The sequence below is a fragment of the Tinamus guttatus genome, unplaced genomic scaffold (genome assembly GCF_059628265.1).
Source record: "Tinamus guttatus ecotype Peru unplaced genomic scaffold, ASM5962826v1 Tinamus_guttatus_pri_ptg000659l, whole genome shotgun sequence".
Classification (NCBI taxonomy): domain Eukaryota; kingdom Metazoa; phylum Chordata; class Aves; order Tinamiformes; family Tinamidae; genus Tinamus; species Tinamus guttatus.
Window position 1 is genome coordinate 3,190,977 of NW_028289193.1, and position 22,011 is coordinate 3,212,987.

Sequence of the window (22,011 nt, forward strand, 5' to 3'; positions counted from 1 at the left end):
AGGTCATACAGCATAACCAGTAGCTCAGATGTTTCTGTGGTAAACCACCATGTTCTTTTAAGTGCTGCTGCTTTTTGCCACTCTGTTAATCTTCCCAGCTGTTTACTTGTTCCCAGGTGTGAAATCAAATGCTGGAGCAGCTGGGCTGGGTTGCAGCATGACTAGGCACTCATCACTATGCTCCTTTGAAGAAGAGCTCTGGCAGGCTCTGGGACACAGCATCATGCCTTAAATATGCATGTGTAAATATACAAACTTCAGCCTTGAGCAGTTATTTGTTTGAAATGAATACTAGCCTGCCCCTAGGGAAGTAAGAAATGAAAACACACAGGTAGTAGGTGAAAGTATTATTATATAGTAAGCCTGTCTTCCCTATTGACTGTTCTGAATAGTTTTATTCTGTACAGCCAAACATCAGAGGGAGAAAACAAATCTGAATCAGGACCGACTCCATTGAAGTCACCGGAGAAACATGGGTAAGTAAACAGTCAGACTCATGAGACTTGAAACCCCATTTTATTCATTTGAATAGAATGAAGGGAAGAATGAGGGGAAGAAAAAGTTGTAGGATTATAGAAAAAGTTATAGTGAAGTTATAAGGATCACACAATCAAAAGTACAGGGTTAAGTGAAGTAAGTTCACCTCTTTGAAGTGCCTGTACACGAATGCATGCAGCATGAGGAATAGCCAGGGGAAAATAGATCGGCGTGGAACTGAAAGACCAGGATTTCACTGTGATTACAGAGACATAGTGGAATAGATCTCATGGCTGGAATGGTTGTCTATATGCTCTTTTGGAAGAACAGGCCAGGAAGGAGAGGGAGTCAACCTTTATGTGACAGAGCAGAGGGAATGTGTGGAGCTCTGCCTAGGGTTGAACAGTGGCCTGGCCAAGAATTTATGGACGACGTTGTTGGTGATGTTGTTGGTGTTTGCCACAGGCCACCTGCTCAAGAGGAAGCAGATGTGGCTGTCTACAGACAGCTGGAAGCCTCATGTGCCTTCATGTGTGCAGGCCCTGGTCCTCATGGGGAACTTCAGCCACTGTTATATTTGCTGGAGGGAAAACGCAGCAAGGTACAAGCAATCCAGGAGGTTCTAGAGAGCATTAACAACAGTTTCCTGACACAGGTGCTAGAGGAGGCAAAGAGAAGAGATGCTCTTCTGGACTTGAACTTACAAACGAGGAAGCATTTTTTGGAGACTGTAAACTTGGCTGCAGTGATCATGAGATGGTGGATTTCAGGACCCTGACAAGAGAAAGAAGGGCAAAGGCAAAGAACAGAATCACTCTGGACTTCAGGAGAGCATGCTTCAGCCTCTATAGGGACCTGCTTGGAATAATTCCATGAGATAGGGTCCTAGAAGGAAGAGGGGTCCAAGAAAACTTACTAATATTGATGTCTTCAATGGATCAGTCCAAGAAGTCAGCAAAGGAAGCAGGAGACCTGCATAGATGAACAAGGAGCTCCTTGCAGTCTACAGAAGGGACAGGTAACCTGGGAGGAATATAAGGATGTTGTTTGAGTATGCAGAGACGGAGCTAGGAAGACCAAGACCCAACTGGAATTTAATCTGGTGAGGGATGTCAAAGACAACAAAAAGGGTAAAAGGGCAACTAGGGAAAATGTGAGCCCTCTACTAAATGGAGGCAAGAGTCGTGATAATTAAGGACCCAAAGAAGGCAGAGATACTGAATGCCTTCTCTGCTGGCAAGACCAGTCCTCATGAATTCCAGACCCTGGAGACCAGGGAGAAAGTCTGGAGAAAGATAGTGCATTATTGGACAAGGATTGATTTGGGGATCTCTTGAACAAACTGGCCATACACAAGTTCAGTGGCCTTCATGGAATACATCCACAATTTCTGAAGGAGCTGGCTGATGTAACTACTAGGCTATTCTCAATCAATTTTGGAAGGTACCAGTAAATAGGAGAGATGCCTGAGGACTGGAGAAAGCAAATGTCACTCTTGTCACAAAAGAAAAAAAAAAAAGGCAAAAAGGAGGACCCAGATAACTATCAGCTAGTCAGTCTCACCTCAAACTTTGGAAGGGTGATGGAACAGCTCATCTCAGATGTCATCTTTATGTGAAGGAATGTGAAGGATACGAAAGCGATCAGAAGAGGTCAGCATGGATTCCCAAAGGGGAAATCATGCTTAACCAGCCTGATAGACTTCCATGATGGAATGTCTGGCTTAGTGGCTGAGGTGAGTGCAGTGGATTTTGTCTACCTTAATTTCAGTAAAGTTGCTGACCCTGTCTCCCATAACATCCTCATAGGCAAGCTCAGGAAGCATGGGCTAGGTGTGCATACAGTGAGGTGTACTGAGACCTGACTGAAGGCAGAGTTCTGTGTGTTGTGCTTAGTGGTATGAAGTCTAGCTGGAGGCCGAGACAGGCTGGATTGATGAGCAGAGAGGAATCTCATGACATTCAGCAAAAGCAAGTAGAGGGTCCTGCATGTAGCAAGGAATAACTCCATGCACCAGTATGGAGAAGGCCTTGGGAGTTCTGGTGCTCAACAAGCCAACCATAAGCCAACAATGTGCCCTTGTAGCCAAGAGGCTGATGGTATCCTGGGTTGCTTTAAATTGCCAGCAGCTTAACGGAGGCAATCTTCTCCCTCAGCCTTGAGGTGGCCACGTCTGGAATACGCCAGTGTACTGGGCTCGCAGTGCAAGAGAGTCATGGAGTTAATGCACGAAGCCCAGCAAAGGACTAAGATGATTAGGGGACTGGAGCATCTCTCATATAGGGAGAGACTGAGAGAGCTGGGACTATTCAGCCTGGAGAAGAGAAGACTGAAGGGGAAACTTATCAATGTGTATAAGTATTTTACTGGAGGGTATAAAGCAGATGGGGCCTAACTCTCCTCAGTGGTGCCCTGTGACAGGAGGAGAGGCGGGAGAGGTGGACTAGATGTTCTCTAAAGAACTCTTTCAACTATTGTGTGACTAACAATGAAAGATAATTCGCCCTACTGTTTAAATTTTATATAGACATAAAACTCCCTAACAAAAGCCGCTTTTATTTATTTTTTTACTCTGTTAGAAGTTATTCTGTTGTGAATTTCCTTATACATTGAGGAAGTTAAACAGGAGTAATTTCAGTTACACTGTGTGATATGATGCAACTTCAATGCAACTCATCTGCAGCAATAACACATATTGCAGCAGAAATGTAAAGAAAGAGAAACACGTTTTTGTTTCCTTGAGTTTGTGCTTGAACTCTAAGCATGCATATGATTCTGTGATAAAAGGCATAAAATTATTTTTATACTAAATACGTGGGAAATGATATCGTGTGAAAGTAACCTTTATATGGATATTGAATTCTCATTTCTTTTGCCTTGTAGGATTGATTACATAGTCCGCTATAGAATTTTATGTGGCTACAAAATAAACAGTGTAGATGAGACTTCATATAGTCTGGGAAGAAAGTTTCTGGATCCATCCCTTCCTTCTTATATAGAAGGAAAATTTTAGTGAATATGAAGCTAGTCATTGTTTTGGAGGAAGTGGTCTTAGGAAAATAAAGAGGGTTTTAAGCACATCTATGCCCTTACATATTTTCTGGCTCTGCAATTGATTTTTTGTGTGATTCCAGACAAATGATTTAGGTTATATCTGTATCATATAATGTAAGATCCTGCAGAAACACCCACACTGACTCTGACCAAATTTTGAGGAATTTTTTTTCCCACTTTAAGAAATAAAAAAAGAAAAAGCAAATGCCTCTAGTAGCAATGGAGGAATCAGCAAATGGAGGAATGGAGGAATCAGCAAATGACAACTCTTACTATTTCTGAATCCTGTCTTCTTTACGTAAAATAGAATTAAGTCACTGCAAAACTGGAAACATGCTCTTTTCTATGTTTACTTTTCTGTATGTCTTTATTGCCTACGTGGGCCTGGTGCCATGAATATGTTTGTGAAGAACACAAACTGATCTGGCATGGCTGTCTCAAAGGCTCTGTGAAAATGAGTTTGATAAGTGCTTGGGGGAACATGAGGTTGAGTGATTGACCGTAAGCTTCTGTGGCAAGACCAGGAGTGGCTTGGGAGTCTTGCACATTCTGTACATCTGCTTGAAGGGCCTTAGGAATAAGGGAAAGGAGGAAAAGTGTGCCTTAAGACAGTGGGAGCAGGCTATGCAACAGCAACTAAGCATGTCTGCTGCTGCATCAAGTCTTTGCTGAAAAATATTGTAAATTTACCCTCCTATACTCCTAGGTTTTCATGTGAGCAAAAGTCCTCGGCTTAAGTGCTCAGCAGAAAGTGAATGCAGCACTTCTGTCAGCAGCAGCATTTTGAAATAAGATTTAATATTCTAGGAAACCTTTTGTGCCTTTACTATCCCTCTTTTGCTGCTTTAAGGCCCTTGGATAAAATTTTCTTTTCACTTAAAAAAGTATGTATTAGCATGATTGTGCTCTGGTGTTTTTGCTTCTTATACGAACTGACTCTCTCCATCTTTGCCCCTCAGATCAGTATCTCATCCTGCAGTTTTCTCCCTGATCGAAGCCCCCTGATCTTATGGTAGGAGCAAATATCTTGCAGTTACATTTCGCAACGATTGCAGAGACGGTGCAATAAACCGCAGCAGAACCAGATCTGTTGATGACAGAGCAATGTGAAAAATGCTCACAGCACAGTGAGCTCCATGAAGGTGATATTCAGAGGCAAAATGTCTTTGAAAAGGTGTAGCCTTTTCAAAGGTGGGCTGAGATGTTCAGATTTTGCTAAAAGCTGCAGTAGCGCTAGTGTTTTGCTGCTTGCTCTGCCTTCTTTCCTCCTTTTTTTTTTTTTTTTCCTGCTATATATTGGGCATACAGACATTTTAAAACAAACTAAGACCCTCTAATTGGTTTCTTTCTGAATACAAGATGAAAGCTTCAGCTACCAGGTTTGCATAGGAATAGCTTATTCAGGAACAGGCCCCTGGCTGAAAGTTCCAGGCAGTTTTTTTAGTTTGAAATTGTAGTTCCAGCAGGAAAATAATATAGCAGACATACATAAGAATGACAACTGCATGAGCACTGAAGGTGCTTATACCTGGTATTCTTGCAGGTAGATTTTCTTGCAAGTTAAATTGTTGTGGAATGATTTTTAACTGATGTACTGTTGCTATTTAGAACACACCCTCAAAAATAAAATTGTGAAAAATGGTCTGCAAAGAAGTTGTCTGGAGTCTATGTAAAAGTAACAAATCCTCAGTATACCAAATTTCGCTGAAGTTCAGGACTATTCTCATTCTGTTTCTAATCCATGCATTCTGTTTTCATTAAGTACCAAGGACATTATTCATGTTAAAGATAGTTTCTTAAATAGCTCCCACAATCCCTTTCTGAAGAAGTTACCTCTGAGAAGGTTTTTACATATAATTAGGGATGACCATATAACCTGTACAGACTTGCAGAATGGTAGAAGTGTTTCACATGTGATAATTACACAGTCCATAGGACAATCTGGAGTGGTTCATCCAGCATACCTCACAGTCTTGTAACTAGTTACCTTATTTTATGAGCCAAATATAAAATATTATTATCCTTCTGAATTGTCACTTTATTATTTGGCAGCCTTAATTTCATTAAATCTTATAAAAACCTCTCTGCAAACTCTGCTAAAGCAACACAGTTGTCTGAGAAAAGAAGCAAAAGCATGTGAGGGTTAAATGTAACTTTTTTTCTTGTACATGTCATTCTTCTGCCTTAGAATTCTTTAATAAACACTGAGCAATGGAGAAGTGAAAGTATTTTTAATTTCGGTGCCTTGTATATTTACAGAGAGATTACAACAAACTTCTACACTTTATCTACATTTTAATAGGTCAGTGTGAACATATGAGGGGTATTAAGGTGGACTGCCTAACTTATTAAACTGACGTGGGTTTGCCAGAAGCCCTTTGCAGTCGGAGGCGATCGGGGCTGCAAAGCCATGCGTGGTTGAGGTCATGCATGCAGCCGGTTTGTAAGATGATCCCTCTGCACCGAGCCATGAGCCATCCCCAGCACAGGGGCGCACTCATACACGCATTCCTGTCAAGTCATCTCGTGAAAGGCTGCTTGCTTCCAGCTTGGCTTGAATGTGCAACCTTAATAAAACTCACTGAAGTCTGAGAGAAAATAGCAGTTCTGCAGCAGATAGTGGAGGGGAAAGAGACTGGGATATGCATATGCAGCTGACTAAAGCAGGCTACATGCTGGACTGTTACAGAGAGGAAACAATAAATCTTAACTACTATGCAATAAATAGTCTCAATTTTAACTAGAGGAAGCTCTCTTAATATTAAAATTAAAAATATAACAATTTCTCCAAGCTTGATAGCTAAAGTACAATTCTTCAGTCCTTTTTCCAAAGACTTTAAAGGAAATTCAGAACAAATTTAAAGAGGAAGAAAAAAGTTTTTCTAAACTTAGGAAAGGAAAGTAATAATAACATGACAATTTTCCTTTCCTTTGCTTTCTTGGCTGCTCTTCTGGCTCACATAGGCTGTAATAATCAGCGTCGGGGTCCAGAAGCCAGTGGGAGAAGATATAACCGGATCCAGCATGGTCAGTGCACCTATACTTTCATTCTGCCAGAACAGGACGGGAACTGTCGTGAAAGCACGACAGACCAGTACAACGCAAACGCTCTTCAGAGAGATGCTCCTCACGTGGAACAGGATTTCTCTTCCCAGAAACTGCAACATTTGGAACATGTGATGGAAAATTACACTCAGTGGCTCCAAAAAGTAAGTGCTTCTTTTTCCAATTCTCATTAAATGGATTTTTTTTTTTTTGGGTGGTAGTGCTTATGCTGTTCATAGTTTTCATGTTTTTTTAATGAGAACTGGGCTAATAAGGATTTCTAGTTCATAACTGTGCAGGAAGAGAAATCTTACAGACAGAGTGCACCGCTCGTACCGAGATTACTCTTGGGAGCAGAATTTTCTTCACATTACTGAAAGACACAGTTCTGTAAAGCTTTTTCTCAAGAGACCATGCATGTTTTGTGAGCCAGAGTATACAAATATCCATCAGAGACTCTAATGATGGAAGGCTTTCTTAGCTAGTCTTATAAACTCCATTTATAGTTCAGAGCTTCAGATTAGATGTCATGCAGGATACCTTTGACAGCAAAGGGGTGCATTTAAAAATCCACACTTTTTGAGGCACTGTACTGAGAATATTATTATGCCTCCATGAATTGATCCTGTAAAACTTATTGTGTCCAGTTAATCACTGGAAAGACAGAGAAAAATGTATAAGCATTCACATTTTCACATTCCTGAATCACCAAGGTATTTTATTTTAATGTGTGACTTACACTGGACTTGAAAATAATGTTACAGTAACTTAGCAGAAATAATTATTTTTAAGAATTTAGTTGTAAAATTCTACTGAACTTATTTATTTATTTATTTATTTTTCTTTAATGCATGAGCTGCAGTTTAGCCCAGAAAAGACTTAAATATGTGAATAACTTTACTCAGATAAGGAGTTCCATTCACATTAAGAAGACTCAATTTTACTCATTTGGGAAAAGTTCTTACTTCACAGGATCTTGTCTTTGGCTTGATATTGAGAATGATTTGAGATCAGCAACAAGTGGTGAAAATAGATAAACAGTCTTTATATATGATTGTAATGTTCTTATTCTCACACTGACATTATGACCCAGCAAAACAGAAAACTGAGAAACTAGTGATGCAATTAATCATGTAAGATGGCTCAAGAACACTGTTGTATGTACCTATTCAAGAGGAGCATCATTTAACTATAACATAAGTTCAAACTAAGAAAGAACATGAATAAAAATGCTAGTAAAGACCACTAAACCTCATATTAGCATATTTATTGCTACCTATCTCATTTACAATTTTCATTTCCTCCACATGGTATAGAAGACAGAAATATGTTAAAAATCATAAACAGCCACCCCTACCCTTCTAATCATACTAAAACCTTTAGAGAGACTTTCCTGGTATCCCAGTAAATTAACTGTTCTCTTTGCATACCTAGCCCTAGCAAGAGAGAGATGACTGTAGCCAATATTCATGTGACTATAAACCAAAATATAATGGAGCATTTCATTTTCAGACTATTTTCCTCAGTTTTTAATATTGTGGTCTGCTTTGGGGAATATAAGGCTGGGACTGAGGGGGATGTCTTTTGTAGAGGAAAGCATTTCTTAAGAAATTTTTCTGTACCTTGGGATTTTAAGGCAAGGACTGAGCAGAGGAAAACTGCTATCTGTGTTTCTGCACACATGATTTTACTGGAGCAAATTGCCTGCTGATTCATGCTTGTGAGACACCACTTATTCTGTGTTTGTCCACTAGAGACTGAGCTAGGATCGCTGTTCCACCGCAAGCAGAACGCCAAGTAAAACGAGTCTCTGGAGTGTGAATGTCTGAGCTAGGGTTAGTCCTCTCACGCTTCAGGGGGAAGGGATGAAGCAGGTAGGAAGCCCCATGAAAGGCTTCTCTGAGAGCGGGTCCGTTCTGGGAGCACAAGGGAGGCTGCTGCCATCCCCGTGCTCCCCCCAGGGCTCTGCACGGCGCACGGAGCCCGTCTGTGCCCTGCCCGTGTGTCACTGCTGCGGCACGTGGAAGGAGCCGTCACTCCATCAGAGCACCTCTGGGTGCAGTGTTCGTTTTGGGGCCGTTTCCCAGCATTATGGCCATAACTCAGTGCCTTTCAGCAGCAGCGTAGTGTTTAAGTGCCATAAATACAGCGTGTGCCCATCTCACATCTCATCCGGCACCGTTTTCCTCCCCATGCAGGATATAAGTAGTGTTACACCAAGCAACACTTTATAAGGCACCTGCCATGAACAAAATAAAAGGATTCTTAATCATCATCCTTCTGTAATCAAAAGTGAATAGCTATAATAAGAAATCCTGTTTATATTTCAGAATTTGGGATATATTGTAACTTATGTAGAAAGAATATGTTTCTTAGTCCATGCAACATACATAACTTTCATTATAATAGTACACTGGCATTGTTTGCCAGTGCCAGAGCCTCTTATTTTCTTGTGGCAAACACTAGCCTGCAATACGGGAAGAGTATTTATTAAGAAAGCTTGTGCAAAGTGTTAACAGAGAAATTGCGTAGTATTTAAAGATAGATTTTTTTTTCTTTGATTTCTAAATTGCCAGATTTCTGCAAGCAAATTAGGTATTCGTTAAGAGAAGAGGAAACTCTTTTACCCTCCACAACAAAAGTCCTCCTTTGATGACCTACCAGCTTGATTCTAGATAAAAATGCGCCTGCTCGGGGAGCTGATTACAGGAAATTAAGTCCCAGCCTTATCCAATAGCATTTACATATCTATAGTCAGCGTGGCTGGGATTGGTTGGCGAAACAAGGACACAGCAAAATGCTCCGCACAGAAACTGCTTGGAAGAAGATGACTTAGTAAACATTTTCAGAGATTTTTCCTAGAACTGTTTATTTTAATGCCGGATAACTTTCCCCATTGTTTAAGCTTGAGTTTCATTTCTGCAATATGTTTATACTAATAGTTCAAAACAAACAGTTCATCACATTTTGTTGCTTGCTGTAGCTGACTGGCACATGTGATCCTGTTTGGTATTTAATTGCAGGGGTTAAGGGTTGCCGAAGAGGAGTTACATGAAATGTTATCATCATGTCTTGCTCGGAAACAATCTGTTAGTCAACTGTGTGCACTTATAATATTTGGTGGGCTCAGTATACCTGACTGTGTGGCTACACACATGTGATTATTTCATGTATTTATCTTTCAGTGATTATTTCACACAGAATCACAGAATCACAGAATGGTTGAGGTTGGAAGGGACCTCTAGAGATCATCTAGTCCAACCCCCCTGTATTTATCCTTCAGTCAAGGAGAGCTGTAAGTTATAGCTGTAAGTAAGTGAGTTTGGCATGATATATTCACTCTTCTTTTTGATCCTGACCTAAACGAATGCCATAAAAGTTAAAAGTGAATACTTGATAATGACATGCTATAAGATGCTAAGATTGATATATAGCCTTAACTGGAGAGTGAACCACAATTATTCTGGTCAGCCAGTAGCCAAACTTACATTTTTTCTCTTTTGTTTCTTTTCTCTGTAAATAGTGATTACACCAGTAGTTCTTGAAACTGAATAAGGGAGCTTCAGCTCTCCTCAAAACTTCAAATTGTTTATGCTGTCACCATCTTATAAAGGAAGATGTAGACAATGCTGCAAACGATGGCTTTTGAAAAGACTAGTAAATATTTGCTGTCTGCTCTGGCTCCATCTACAATCTGCACCTCTCCACTCTCTTTACCAGCTGTGCCCAGCACTGCAATGAAATGCTAATATGCTCATGTACTCATAGTGGCTGGATTTGTCCTTAAGCTGTATATGTTTTGTGGAAGAAGTTGAGAAAATTCTCTATATGTTACTCTTGCTATGAAGCTGTGCAAAAATGAGACAGTGTCTGACTCAAGGAGGGCAAGGTGTGAAAACAATATAATATCCTCTGATGCATATGCATATAAAAGTAAGGATAGAGGTGGCCATAATAAGAAGTCTAATATTTAGTGGCATTAACAAACTGATATCATCTATTTAAAATATAACAAGAAAGAGTAAAAACTCTCTAAATAAAGAGTAAAAAAATATTTATGATTTTGTCACACTGGACTTTTTTTAATGTAATGTGAGAAAAAATTCCACATATTTGGGAAAATGCAAAAAAAAGATATCCTTGATGAACTCCTTTTCTACAAGTAAAAAGAAGTTGTTAGATTTGGAATGTCCTCCTCTCCTCATATAAGACATACTAATAAGGGTTTCCAGGTTTGTTGTGCTAAGTTCATTTTCCAAGATGGACCAGAGATGATAGGAAACATTGAGAAAGCTTCATCCAAGAATTGCCAGTAGCCTGCTACTAGTGGTCCAGCTTGGACCTGGATTTCTTTCTAATAGTAGAGACTGTTAGCTAATCGGGTTGCTCTTTTTTGCTCTGGATCTGATGAGCTCTCATATCCAAAGAAGAACCTTGTCCTACATTCTTGAACTGACCTTCAAAGGGCCAGTTCTCACAGACAAACAATGAAGCAAATGAAATCTGATTTCTTGATCTCTGGTATCTTATCCCCGTTGACTCACCACTGGTGCACCATATCTTCTCCTGTAATAGAGTCCTCCAGCTTCTCCCTGTTGTCTCACTTTCCTGTCTTGGGTGATGCTCATGTTGCCCTCAGTTTCCCTCCAAACACCTTATCTCTTTGGCAGAGTAAGCATCAGCTTACAGTGTGGCTTGTACTGTGTTGTATGTATGTCTCAATGAGTAAGGAAGTAAAAGACAACTAAGTTTATAGGGAAAAAAAAAGAACAATTTCTAAGAAAATTCCCATGAGTCTAAAAATAAAACTCCGCATTTCCTACAAAATATCTTCTGACCAATAATATATCTGCAATTTAAGGGCTTTATTAATCAAATTCCTGAGATCTTTGGGATATTATGAGGTACCTGCAAGAAAGAGGCAAGATTTTAAACATGGAAGTGCTTGAAAGCTTGTCATTATTGGGGGATTATCTGTTTGGTAATTTATTTTTAAGAAGCTGAAGAATCAGTAAAGTAGGCTTAAAGTCTGTCTCACGCACTGCCACATTTTGGTAGCAAATAACTTAAAAATATTTCCCATGCTTTGACAGGAGGCTTTATCATAATGTGCAGTAGAACCTGGATGTGTTTATTTTCAGTGATGACAGCTGTAATTAGGAACTTTCTGGTAACAATAAAATATTACACTTATTAGTCATCAGAACTGTCCAACCAACATGCCCTGTGGGAGATCTCATTTGGCGCACTGAGAGTTTTTCTAAATGAAACTGATATAAAGTAAATGGTGTGTCATTTGGGGAGATGCTGAGAACTCATCGTTCCCCTTCTCTTCTGTGGTTTGGAAGCAGCCTCCACTCCACAGTGATGGGTGCCTTGGAAAAAAAAAGGACAGAGCACATGAGAAAAGTACAAAACTGGGTATTTTAGGTCTGGATCATCCCACCCAAGCTTCTGGCCAGAATACAGAGATATCCATGATAGATCTTCCTTCATTATAGGGAATTTCTCAATAGTGTGTCAAGAGACAATAGCAAGTTTGGAAGGAGGGGCAGCCATCTGATCTGTCATGTGGAAGTGCCTATTCGTCTTCATTTATTGACTCCAGGGAAATTTCCTAATTTAAGTGCCTCTGTTAAGTGAGATGAGCTAGGGCTTTACATTCTGTCCATGGCTGTAGCATAGACTTCCCTTGTGACTACAGGCAAGTTGCAAATTTTAAACCTTCTAGTTTCCCTTTTCTAACACATGTATACTACAACTACTACTCAATTCCACAGGGCTGTTGGGAAACTTAATACGTTATTTGGTGTGTTGCTTTTGGTGTCTTTCTGGTGGAAGGCATCTTCTGCTACTAACAGTTTGATAGTAATATTTTTAATGATTACTGAAAATTATGTAAGAACAGAATCTCCTTTAGAAGGAAAGTAATTTAAAAATGTGTAGCTAAAATTATAAGCAGATAATTTCAACGAACAAAAATTAATAATACTAATCATTTTGCAGATTGAGGTTGAGTAGGAGATTATAGTTTAGATAGATAGGTCCTGATAACTGTAGAAATGGATCTCATTCTTCCAGTGTTCTTAAGCCCTGTAGAGAGGTTGCCTCCTCTTTCCTTTCTTTACCTAAGACGACTAGGACTGCAACTCAGTCTTGTATAGAGTCTCAGGAAAACCAGTGAGGATGGTTAATTTTTCAGAACTATTGTCTCTGGAAATTTTGAATAAACTAGTCATTATCAGAATTGGACTCGCTTATTTAATTTATTGTAGGTATATCCTGAAAAGTAAAGAAATTTATTGACTTGTTTGTATTCTTCTCAGTAATACAGTTCACCTTAGTTCAGTTTTCCTCTTTGCTTTTGCAGTAAGATGCAAACAAATGAGGGTCTTTAAGAGCTAAAATAATGGTTTTTGCAATGCTACGAGTCCATAGCAGTGCTATAAATCTTCAGCTTTGATGGGAAAGTCTTCCCAGTAGCATAGATTTTCTCCACTTATAGAATTTAAGGGATAATCAGGAAAAGGAAATTGAAATGGTATCTTATTTCGTGGGAAGGGGTTTCTTTCTTATGAATCAAGTTGTATTTTAACACAGAGGGTTTTTTTATAACCACATGTTTATTTTAGAAAGTGTTATGAAACACTAAAGTGATCAATACCAATATTAATTGTAACATTAAGTTAGAAATGCTATAAATTACTTCACACTTGCACTATATTGTCATTAATGTTCCTGTACAACAATTAAGCTTTGGTTGTCATTAGTTATTAATCACGTTAATCTAGAACAATATAAACCACTCCTAAATTGGGATAAAAAGTCTACTCAAGTACTTGCATCTCTTTGATTAATTTCATTTTACAAACTTCACTTATAAATCTAGTGCGCCTTCCTTGTGCAAATAAGACTTGATCAAACATATGCCCATTCAGATATGGGCAGAGATAGTTGGAGTGGGAGTGATGTGGAGTCAGAGAGAAAGATGCTCAAGTTGAACCATTGTGTAATTTTAAAAAGGATTTGCTTTCATGAATAAAGCATGTCAAACCAAACAAGCACAACTTGATTATGAAAAATTTATAATCCCCAGAGGAAAAGTCATGCAGAGAATCAGTATTCAAAGCCATGAAACTATGTGTTTGAAATATGTTTCTTGTATTCTCTGACCAGCTACTAGAAAGATAAATGAAGAAAAAGAAAGAAAGAAAGAAAAAAAGCCATTAAGAAAAGGGGAGGAGGCTTTGTAGAAAATTGTGCTATTTTTCTGGTGTGATATGTATGTTTTTTGGCAAGGCACTTTAAAGCTCTGTTGTGTGTTATCTATGTTATTTATGCTAACATGCCTTTCTTATAAGGAAGTCCTGGCAGATCGGATCTTACTTGATCTTGCTGGAGCTCCATGGGTAAAAACAGGCTGATCCGAAATTCTGTAGAAAATACACAGAATTTCCTTTTCCTTTGGAGGACATGCACTTCTCCCCTGGTTAGTGAAGAAGTATGTATGAGCACACACATACACTTGTAGATGTGTGTATGTGCATGTGTGTTTATATATTTGGAGAGGCTGGTGTGAAGGGACAAGAAAATTCTTTTTTTAAATGTTGTAGCTTAAATTTGTATCTGGATTTTATAGAGACTTACCTGCTGTCAGTCAGTTGTTCTGTAATTGATTTGTTATCCTCAAACCTCTAGGAAAACTTTTAGTAAAGTGAAATCTTGTGTGTTTGCATGATTCATTCTGTGTCTTCCAGACTCCTTTCTGTGTTCCCTCAATCAAAAGTGAGCATTTGGTTTAGTCCTTTCCAGACTACATATAAAGCAAGAATTTGAATATATTCTGGAAAAAAAATCTGAATCTGGTACTCCCCATCCCATGTATATTGCTGTCCTTATGGTGGTGTGCATATTTTACAAGACAAACTAGAATTTGTACATACTTTGTGCTTTGGGCCTTCCTTTAAACCTGTTCAGAACAGACACATTTCTTTTATTTTTCTATTTTTTCTCAGGTCTTTATGGAATTTTTCTTTGTTGGAGTAAGTCCTTCACATTTGTCAAGTTTTGTTTGACTGACTTGAAAATCATATTCCAGGCCTTATTTCTGCATTTGGAACCTATGGGGAGGATAAACATCCACTTATTCTAGTTAACAGAAATACCTTCTGACTCTGTTCTGCCCGAGGTTTTGGGCTCCAATCTTCTTTTGGTGGACCAAGGAGAGGAATAGACTTCAGAGATTACTCTAGATGTAGAATAAACTCTGAGTATCTCTGCCAGGAAATTAAAACAAGACTAGAGAACTATGGGAGAGGATTGGAAAGAGAATGAGCAGAAGACCATAGAAGGTAATTTGTCTCTTTTTGACAGCATCGCTTCTTTTTCTCTGCAACATAGATGAAGATATAGGTTCTTATCATTTTTGAATCTTAAAACTATTTCTGTTGCAGACTGATACATATGCCATTTATAGACTGATCCTGCCCCTTTCCTTCCCAACTAAATCTTTAAAGGATTCCTGTGTGCAAGACGATTTTCTTGAAAGATACTATTTATGTTATGGAACTTTTGTTGTATAATTCCGTGAGGGATAACATTGCTTGGCATGCCAATCTTTTACAGTTTCCTCCTCCTGGATCCATTGCAGCCTAAACCTGCAAAGAGGGAACTTGCACAAATTTAAAGAGCAAAACATTGATCTCATTTTTAGGTACCCGTTCATTATTTTAAAAGCTACAGCAAGCTTTCATTCATTTTCAAGGGCTCTCCAGGCTTCAAAGTGGAATTCTTACTTCCTGACTCAACTGATGTTAGGTGAAAAAGTTCTGATTCTAAGTGTATGCATTTTCTATTTTGAGATACAGTTTAATTCTTACATGGCACATATTCCAAATCCTCAGAACACATTGTTAATAACCACATAACCAAAGGAACAACTTCTAGTATAATCTCCAGAGTAATTTTTACATTTGTCTTTAGGGTAGCAGTAGACTTGTCTGCCCTTTCAAATATATGATTTATGAATGCTGTAAAGCTGTCAACTAATGCATATAAAAGTTTGCCTTTGTTTCTGAATATCTTGTCTGTAAACACTGCCTTACACAATGGATAGTAAGGAAAAATAATGTAACTGTAGTTGTAAATGTTGATTATGCATTTTTTCTTCCTTTTCTAAGCAATGTATTGAATAGATTTTCTTGTGATCAAGAATTTTCAAATCGAATTTAATGACCTGTGTCTAATTAAATCTGCTGCAAAGCTCTTTTGCAGGAAAAAAACTATTTTAAATACATTCATTAAATTTTTTAACTCTCTTGTTGGCTCAGTAAGTGGGTAGTGGTGAGGGTGAATGCTATATTCATTCACATGCCATTCCTCTTAGGATTCTGCATGTGTCTGAAGATGACTAGGTCTCTCAGATAATTGCCATTTCAATAATCACTATCAGATCACTAGCACATCTGAAAAACTAGTATTTACAATGAAAAATCTCTGTGGAAATGGCCTGATATTCCTGAAAACTCAGAGAGACACCTATATACAACCTAGTTTTGTAAACCAATTGGTCCTCTCAGAACCAAATGATCCGAGAAAACTGCTAGGACTGTTGAAAATTGGGCATCCCTACATAGATAAAAGTAACCAAAATGAGGATGTAAGATATCTTGGCTATTATCTTCTAAATATGAAGTATATTTATATGTGTCATAGTTAAATATTTCCCCCCTACAATCTTAATTCATCATGAAATTCCTGTGGCCTTCCAGGCCACATCAGCAAGTCAACAAAGTAATGGGCAACCCCCAAACCATGATGCCTTTGGTGCTGTGCCTGGAATTTTGAGGATCTACTTAGTGGAAGAATTGCTCAAATAAATGACCTAATCTCTTCCTGAAGGAATGAACTATTCTCCTTTGTTCCTTGGCTGGGACTTTGTGCTTCACTCTCTGTGTGTCTTCCGGTAGTAGAGATAAATGGTCAACGGCCACCTGCCTCACTTCTCTTCTGTTAATGAGAAGAGTCACCAAAGCTCTGTTTAAAAAAGAAAGAAAGAAAAAAAACTATGTTATTTTTGTGCAAAAATCTTTAGCAATTTAGCTATTAACTAAAGGATGATGACTAAGGTTTTTATGTCTTCATATTTTTATTGAGTGATAACCTTGATCTCTTAGCTTTCCAATGAATTCCAGCTGAAGCTCTAAACACCAGTTTTCAAATCCCTTTAAAGTTGTTCACTTCTAGAACATGTGTCCAACTCAACCATCTTCACCTCTGGCTTCCTGCCTGTTGTTCAAGATTGGTACCTGTTACAGTACCATGCTTTTGAGTGGGGAAGAATGTTGTCTTTTGTGTCATGATTGTAGAGCTGTGCAAGGCAAGAAGGGATTGACACTTAACACAAGGTTGTTATTAAAGTGGAAGGATGATTAAAACAGAAGGAATTCAGAATAAGTTTTCAAAAATTGATGTGTTTCCTCTGAAAATAAGATCCATCTTGTGATCCAGCTTTCAAATGCAGCATACTACTGTCTGTAAAGAACGGGTACAGGAAATATGAAGTTTGTTCTCCTTTATTAAAGAGATTCAAACAGTCTTTTGTAGAGATTGACCTGCACACAGTCAAAAGTTTTTGTCATATTAGTTTTTTTCTTTTTTTTGGAGTGGGAGAGAGAGGCTCTACCTGCTATGAAATGGAATATACACCAAAACTGTCAGGCAGTGTAAAGATTTGGTCTCTAAGCATGCACAAAAAAATACAATACTATTAACACTCTCAGTACTCTTAATGACAGTCTCAAAAATAGACTTTGTATTTGCTGCATACCATTAACTGAGGAAATAATTCCCTGGCTTTAAGCAATCTCCTGAGAGTCTGTGATGTGCTAGAGGCCAGAAACAGTAGAAGTGCATTTGTCCAAATATGTCAACTTTATGTTTTGGCAATATCTAAGGGCTCAATCCAGTAAGTGTCAAGGGTCTTGATTGAATTGGTGGTACTTGGCAGGAAATATCTGGTGCCTTGCAAGATTTACCTTTATACATTATATGTATATTGTACATTATATTGTATATTTATACATATAGGTATAAAGGTATATGTATATCTTTATACATATGCATATGTATATGTGTATTACATTCACAATAAATATATTGTATTTAATTTCACTATTGGAGAGTGTTATCACAAGTATTTAGCCATCTAACCATTGCTGAGCTTTGACAGAAGGTAGAACTAAACGGGAATTACTTTTGAATGAGTGTATTTGTTGCTCGAATTCCTTGATTACTTCTGAAGGAACCATGTAATAGGAAGTTCAGAAAATTCCTGTAGAAGTCTTCCTATATAGAGCAATGTCACAATAATTCATTGTGCCAAAAAAATGTCAAATTTTAGTTCCCTGCACAGTTCACATAGGAGATCTTCGCACCTTAGATCTCCTTTTTTGCATGACAACTGTAATGTCAAAATTCTGCACTAGTCATCAATATAGCCTAAAAATTACTTTTTATACAGTGAGGGAATGAAGTATATTTATATATTTATAAAATGTATTTCTACTTTGACTTTTAAAATACAACTGATATACCAACCTTAAAAAGAATTATAAAATTAGAAATACAAGAAAAAAGAGATCTGGCATTCAGGCATTCTTAAAGCTTGAAAGCTCAGTTATTTTATTTTAAAACTAAAGAGTAGTTCTTACCTTCTACTGTAATGCCTCCCACTGTTCCCCACAGAAACCTGTGTAACAATTCAAGAAATGAAAGCGAAAAAATACCCCATGAATCAGGGTTTAAAAAAAAAAAAAACACTTAGCACTACTTAGCACTCCTACACATCTTGGAAACATTTAGTAATTTGGCCACTGAACCCCTTGGGGTATTTCCTAGAAGCGGAATTGAGCAAGACAGAAAATATTTTCGTCGCACTGTTATGGACATAATGATATGACATGAATCCTTGATCTATAAAATATTAACCAAAGTGTGACATCCTTTTTCTTTTGGTAGCTTTTTAAAGCATACGCCAATATTTTCATCATTATTTCACTGCCAAAAAGCATGACGAGCTCTTGATATTATGTCTGAAAAGTGTTGGTCCATTGATCCTACAATTAGTCTTAGTATTTGTTCTTTGGGTTATAACTTTACACGAGGGATCACTGGAAATGCGTTTTAGGATATTTTTTCCACTTTAATTCTTCTTAAGTTTTAAGCTGACTGTCCTTAGTGTCAGTTGTGTCAGTCCTGTTTTCACTGCCATAACAAAATCCTTCTGAAAGGCTATAAGCAAGCTGCAGAAAGATTATTTTTAGACTATTACTCACCATGTAATAGAGATTTTCTATGGTGAGACAGCTTCACATCCTAAGTCAGAATTGCTTAGCAATTTTTCCAACAGAAGGGATATTAATTTTATTCTTACCTAGGTTCTACTATTGCTAGCATGTGTTCTCCAGGTGTTGCTACCACAAGGTTTTGAGCCCCCCAACAAGGAGCCCCCTAATAAAGCAGTAATTTCCTACAGGAGCATGAGCACACACAAAAAAGCTTTTCAACACGTTCCACAAATCAAACCATTATCACTAAATAGCCTCGAGAGGATTAGAAACTAAAAAAAGTCCCTCAAATCTTGCTCCAAGTGCGATACTGAGGAATTCCTGCGCAGCTTGACCTGCTTTTGCTCACAGTGGATCTGTGGCCAAACTCTGAGCTATCCTGCTGCCTAGGAGAGGGCATTTCAAAACCTCCAGCCTGCAGAGCTGAGCCCTTTCTTGTCTTTTCCATGGTGCTTGTAGGGGTGGGCAAAAGTACCAGGTCTACCTTCTTCGGCACTGGCTCTGGGGACTCGAGTGCTTCAAAACTTCCCTTCCTTCCCGTAAAGGGATTTCTCAGCAGCACAAGACAGATCCCAGCTCTGTTTGGAGGAATCCTTTTGACAGAACAGGAAATTCCCAGATGGCCAGGAGGAATTTTAAAGGGCATATTGCAAAATGCTAGCCTGGCACCGGCGGAGACTGAAGTCTGTTATTTATAGAAGGGCAGCGCCAGAAAAGAGATGTGTGCTCGCTCACAATATGCTCCACAATTGCCATATTGTGTCAGCATAAATTTGCGGGGTACCACATCAAGGCCCGAGATGATGGTGTGGTCCCTCTCCCCAGTCAGCTCTTTCCCAACGTGCCTAGAAAGGCAGCCACTAACCCCACGTGCAAGGGCAGCTTCGTGCTGCAAGCAATACTGCTTTTAGAAAGACCTGGAACAACCGAGCGAGTCCGAAATCACTGCAGTGGCATCAGTGGAGTGATGCCAATGTCAATCTACTCCAGCTGGAAGTCTCCAGCCCAGTCTGTGAGAAGCAGACAAACTCGGATTTTTGTCCATTTGGGGATACGCCCATGGGTAGAGCTTTTATTAGGTACACGGGTGTCCTTCAACACCCCAAAGGCTTGAAAGTGGGAGTGCGCCTCAGGAGAACATTCTTTTTAAAGATAATAATAATAATAATCAGTATTTCCTCCTCTGTTTACATTAAAAATGACATAATTGCAACTTTTTCTTTTTTAGCAATTCTCTTTATAGTTCCTCAAAAAAACAAAGGAGAGCAGAGATGGCTCCTGAAATGGAAGTAGTCAAGTTGATCAAGAGGATTATCTTAATTGAAAGCTAGTTTGCTATTATTACTGTCTTTATTTTCAGTGGTCATTTGAGCTATACCTCATTTTTTGTTCTTCTTTTTTGAAGCTAATAAGGAAACATTTTGGCTTGTTTTCCTGAATTGTTCTAAAATAGAAAATATTTTTGTTTAAGTTTTCTACAGAGTATTTGGACTTCTCTGTTGGACAGCTAATACTGTAGTTCTGTGACAGAATTACTAAGTGACAGATGAAATCTAGAGACTTTCTTTCAGAGAAGGGACTTGAGACCCCACAGCAACATTTCAAAATGAATATTTTCGGGGTTTTCAGCCAAAAGTTTATGTTTCTGGGTGAAGTAATCTGTCCTTTTTAAAGACTTAAATTAATCATTCTTTTATTTTCCGAAATGGAGCTTTTCACAAAATGAAAGAAATGTTACTGGAGAGTTATTTTCTGCTCATAACATGAAAGTCAGCAGTCTATAAAGTGGCACCGTTAGTGACTTGTGACTTGAGTGAAAGTAGCATCTAGTCCCAGTATTATCTTGGGATATGAAAGAGAAGGCTATGGGTAATTGCCTTGTATAGCGGCAGCTGAGATGTTAAAAAAAGAGATGTAATGCACAGTCTTGATTTCTTTATCTGGGAATGGCTGCTTCTGCAGTTCCTTTTTTTTTCTGAAGAAGATATAGAAGAATATGCAACTGGAATGTTGTTGATACATAAAAAAATTATGCAAACTGTCCCCATTGAACTAGACATCCAGGTTCAGAGAAAACTATTTACAATTTTCTTTCATTGCCATGATTTTTGGTTCAGCTAAGTCTTTTGAAGCTGGCTTATTCAGTTTGTGCTGAAGGAAAAAAATAATCACCAACTGCATAAGAAAAAGCTCATGTAACAAACATTTGGGGAAGCAAACCAGTAGATCAGTGCTGAACATGTTCTAATGTTTCATTTAACAATGTAGTACAAACCTATATCCAGATGTTCCAGAACTCATCAGAAAACCAAGGGCTTTTTTATTATTATTATTTGAATATGGTGGTGCATAAGCTCCTGCATAAGCTCAAAAAGATTATTATATTTTGGCAGAAGGTTATATCATTGTTAACCTCACTGTGAAGGTTAGCAGGTAAAATATAAAAAAAATGACAAGAGCCACTTGTGTGGAGTATTTCTCTACTAATGATCCCACTGTTTGCCTGTGTTTTTAATTTTGTTCTTGTTTTGTCTTGTGTTATCTTTGATAATTAGAGAGGAACTTCACAAGTCTGTGATCCTTTTACATGGTGCTTTTTGCAATTTTTTTTTTTTTATCAAAGATATCCTTTCCAGTCAAAATTTGACTATTAATGCCCTCCTTTTGGATTTCTTTTGCATATGGATAAACTAGTTTGCTGAGTTGTTAAATCCAGAAATCATTCATATTTATTTTATTTTCATGCAATTGATAAAAGGCCAGTATCAAACCACTTGGCCCTCACAATTCATGATAATTGAATAACGTATATTAAGCAGAATATGTAGTGGAGAAGGAACACAACTGTTAACGGAGGTGAAATGCAATTGCCCTAAATATTTTAAGGATTTTTAGTTTAGACCAAAGTTTTCAGAGTTACTGACAAATCTGAGAAGAAATTGTTGTAATGAAGATATTTTTAATTATGAACAAAAGTTTACTTGCATTTTCTGAAAAAAAACATTAGGATGAACTTCTATCTGTAGTCATGTCAAAGGCAGAACTTCATTGCTTTCAGTGAAGTCTAGACCCCACATCAAGTCTTGTT

At 38.2% G+C, this 22,011-nt stretch overlaps 1 protein-coding gene across 1 annotated transcript in view; it reads left to right on the plus strand.

The window, feature by feature from the left end:
- Positions 1-6,429: 6,429 nt before the first annotated feature.
- Positions 6,430-22,011, plus strand: part of ANGPT1 (angiopoietin 1) — a 149,761-nt gene continuing 134,179 nt past the window's right edge. Inside the window, exon 1 of the mRNA XM_088536346.1 lies at positions 6,430-6,740. Within this exon, the coding sequence (XP_088392472.1) occupies positions 6,444-6,740 (297 nt within the window). The 5' untranslated portion in view covers positions 6,430-6,443. The remainder of the gene's footprint in view (positions 6,741-22,011) is intronic.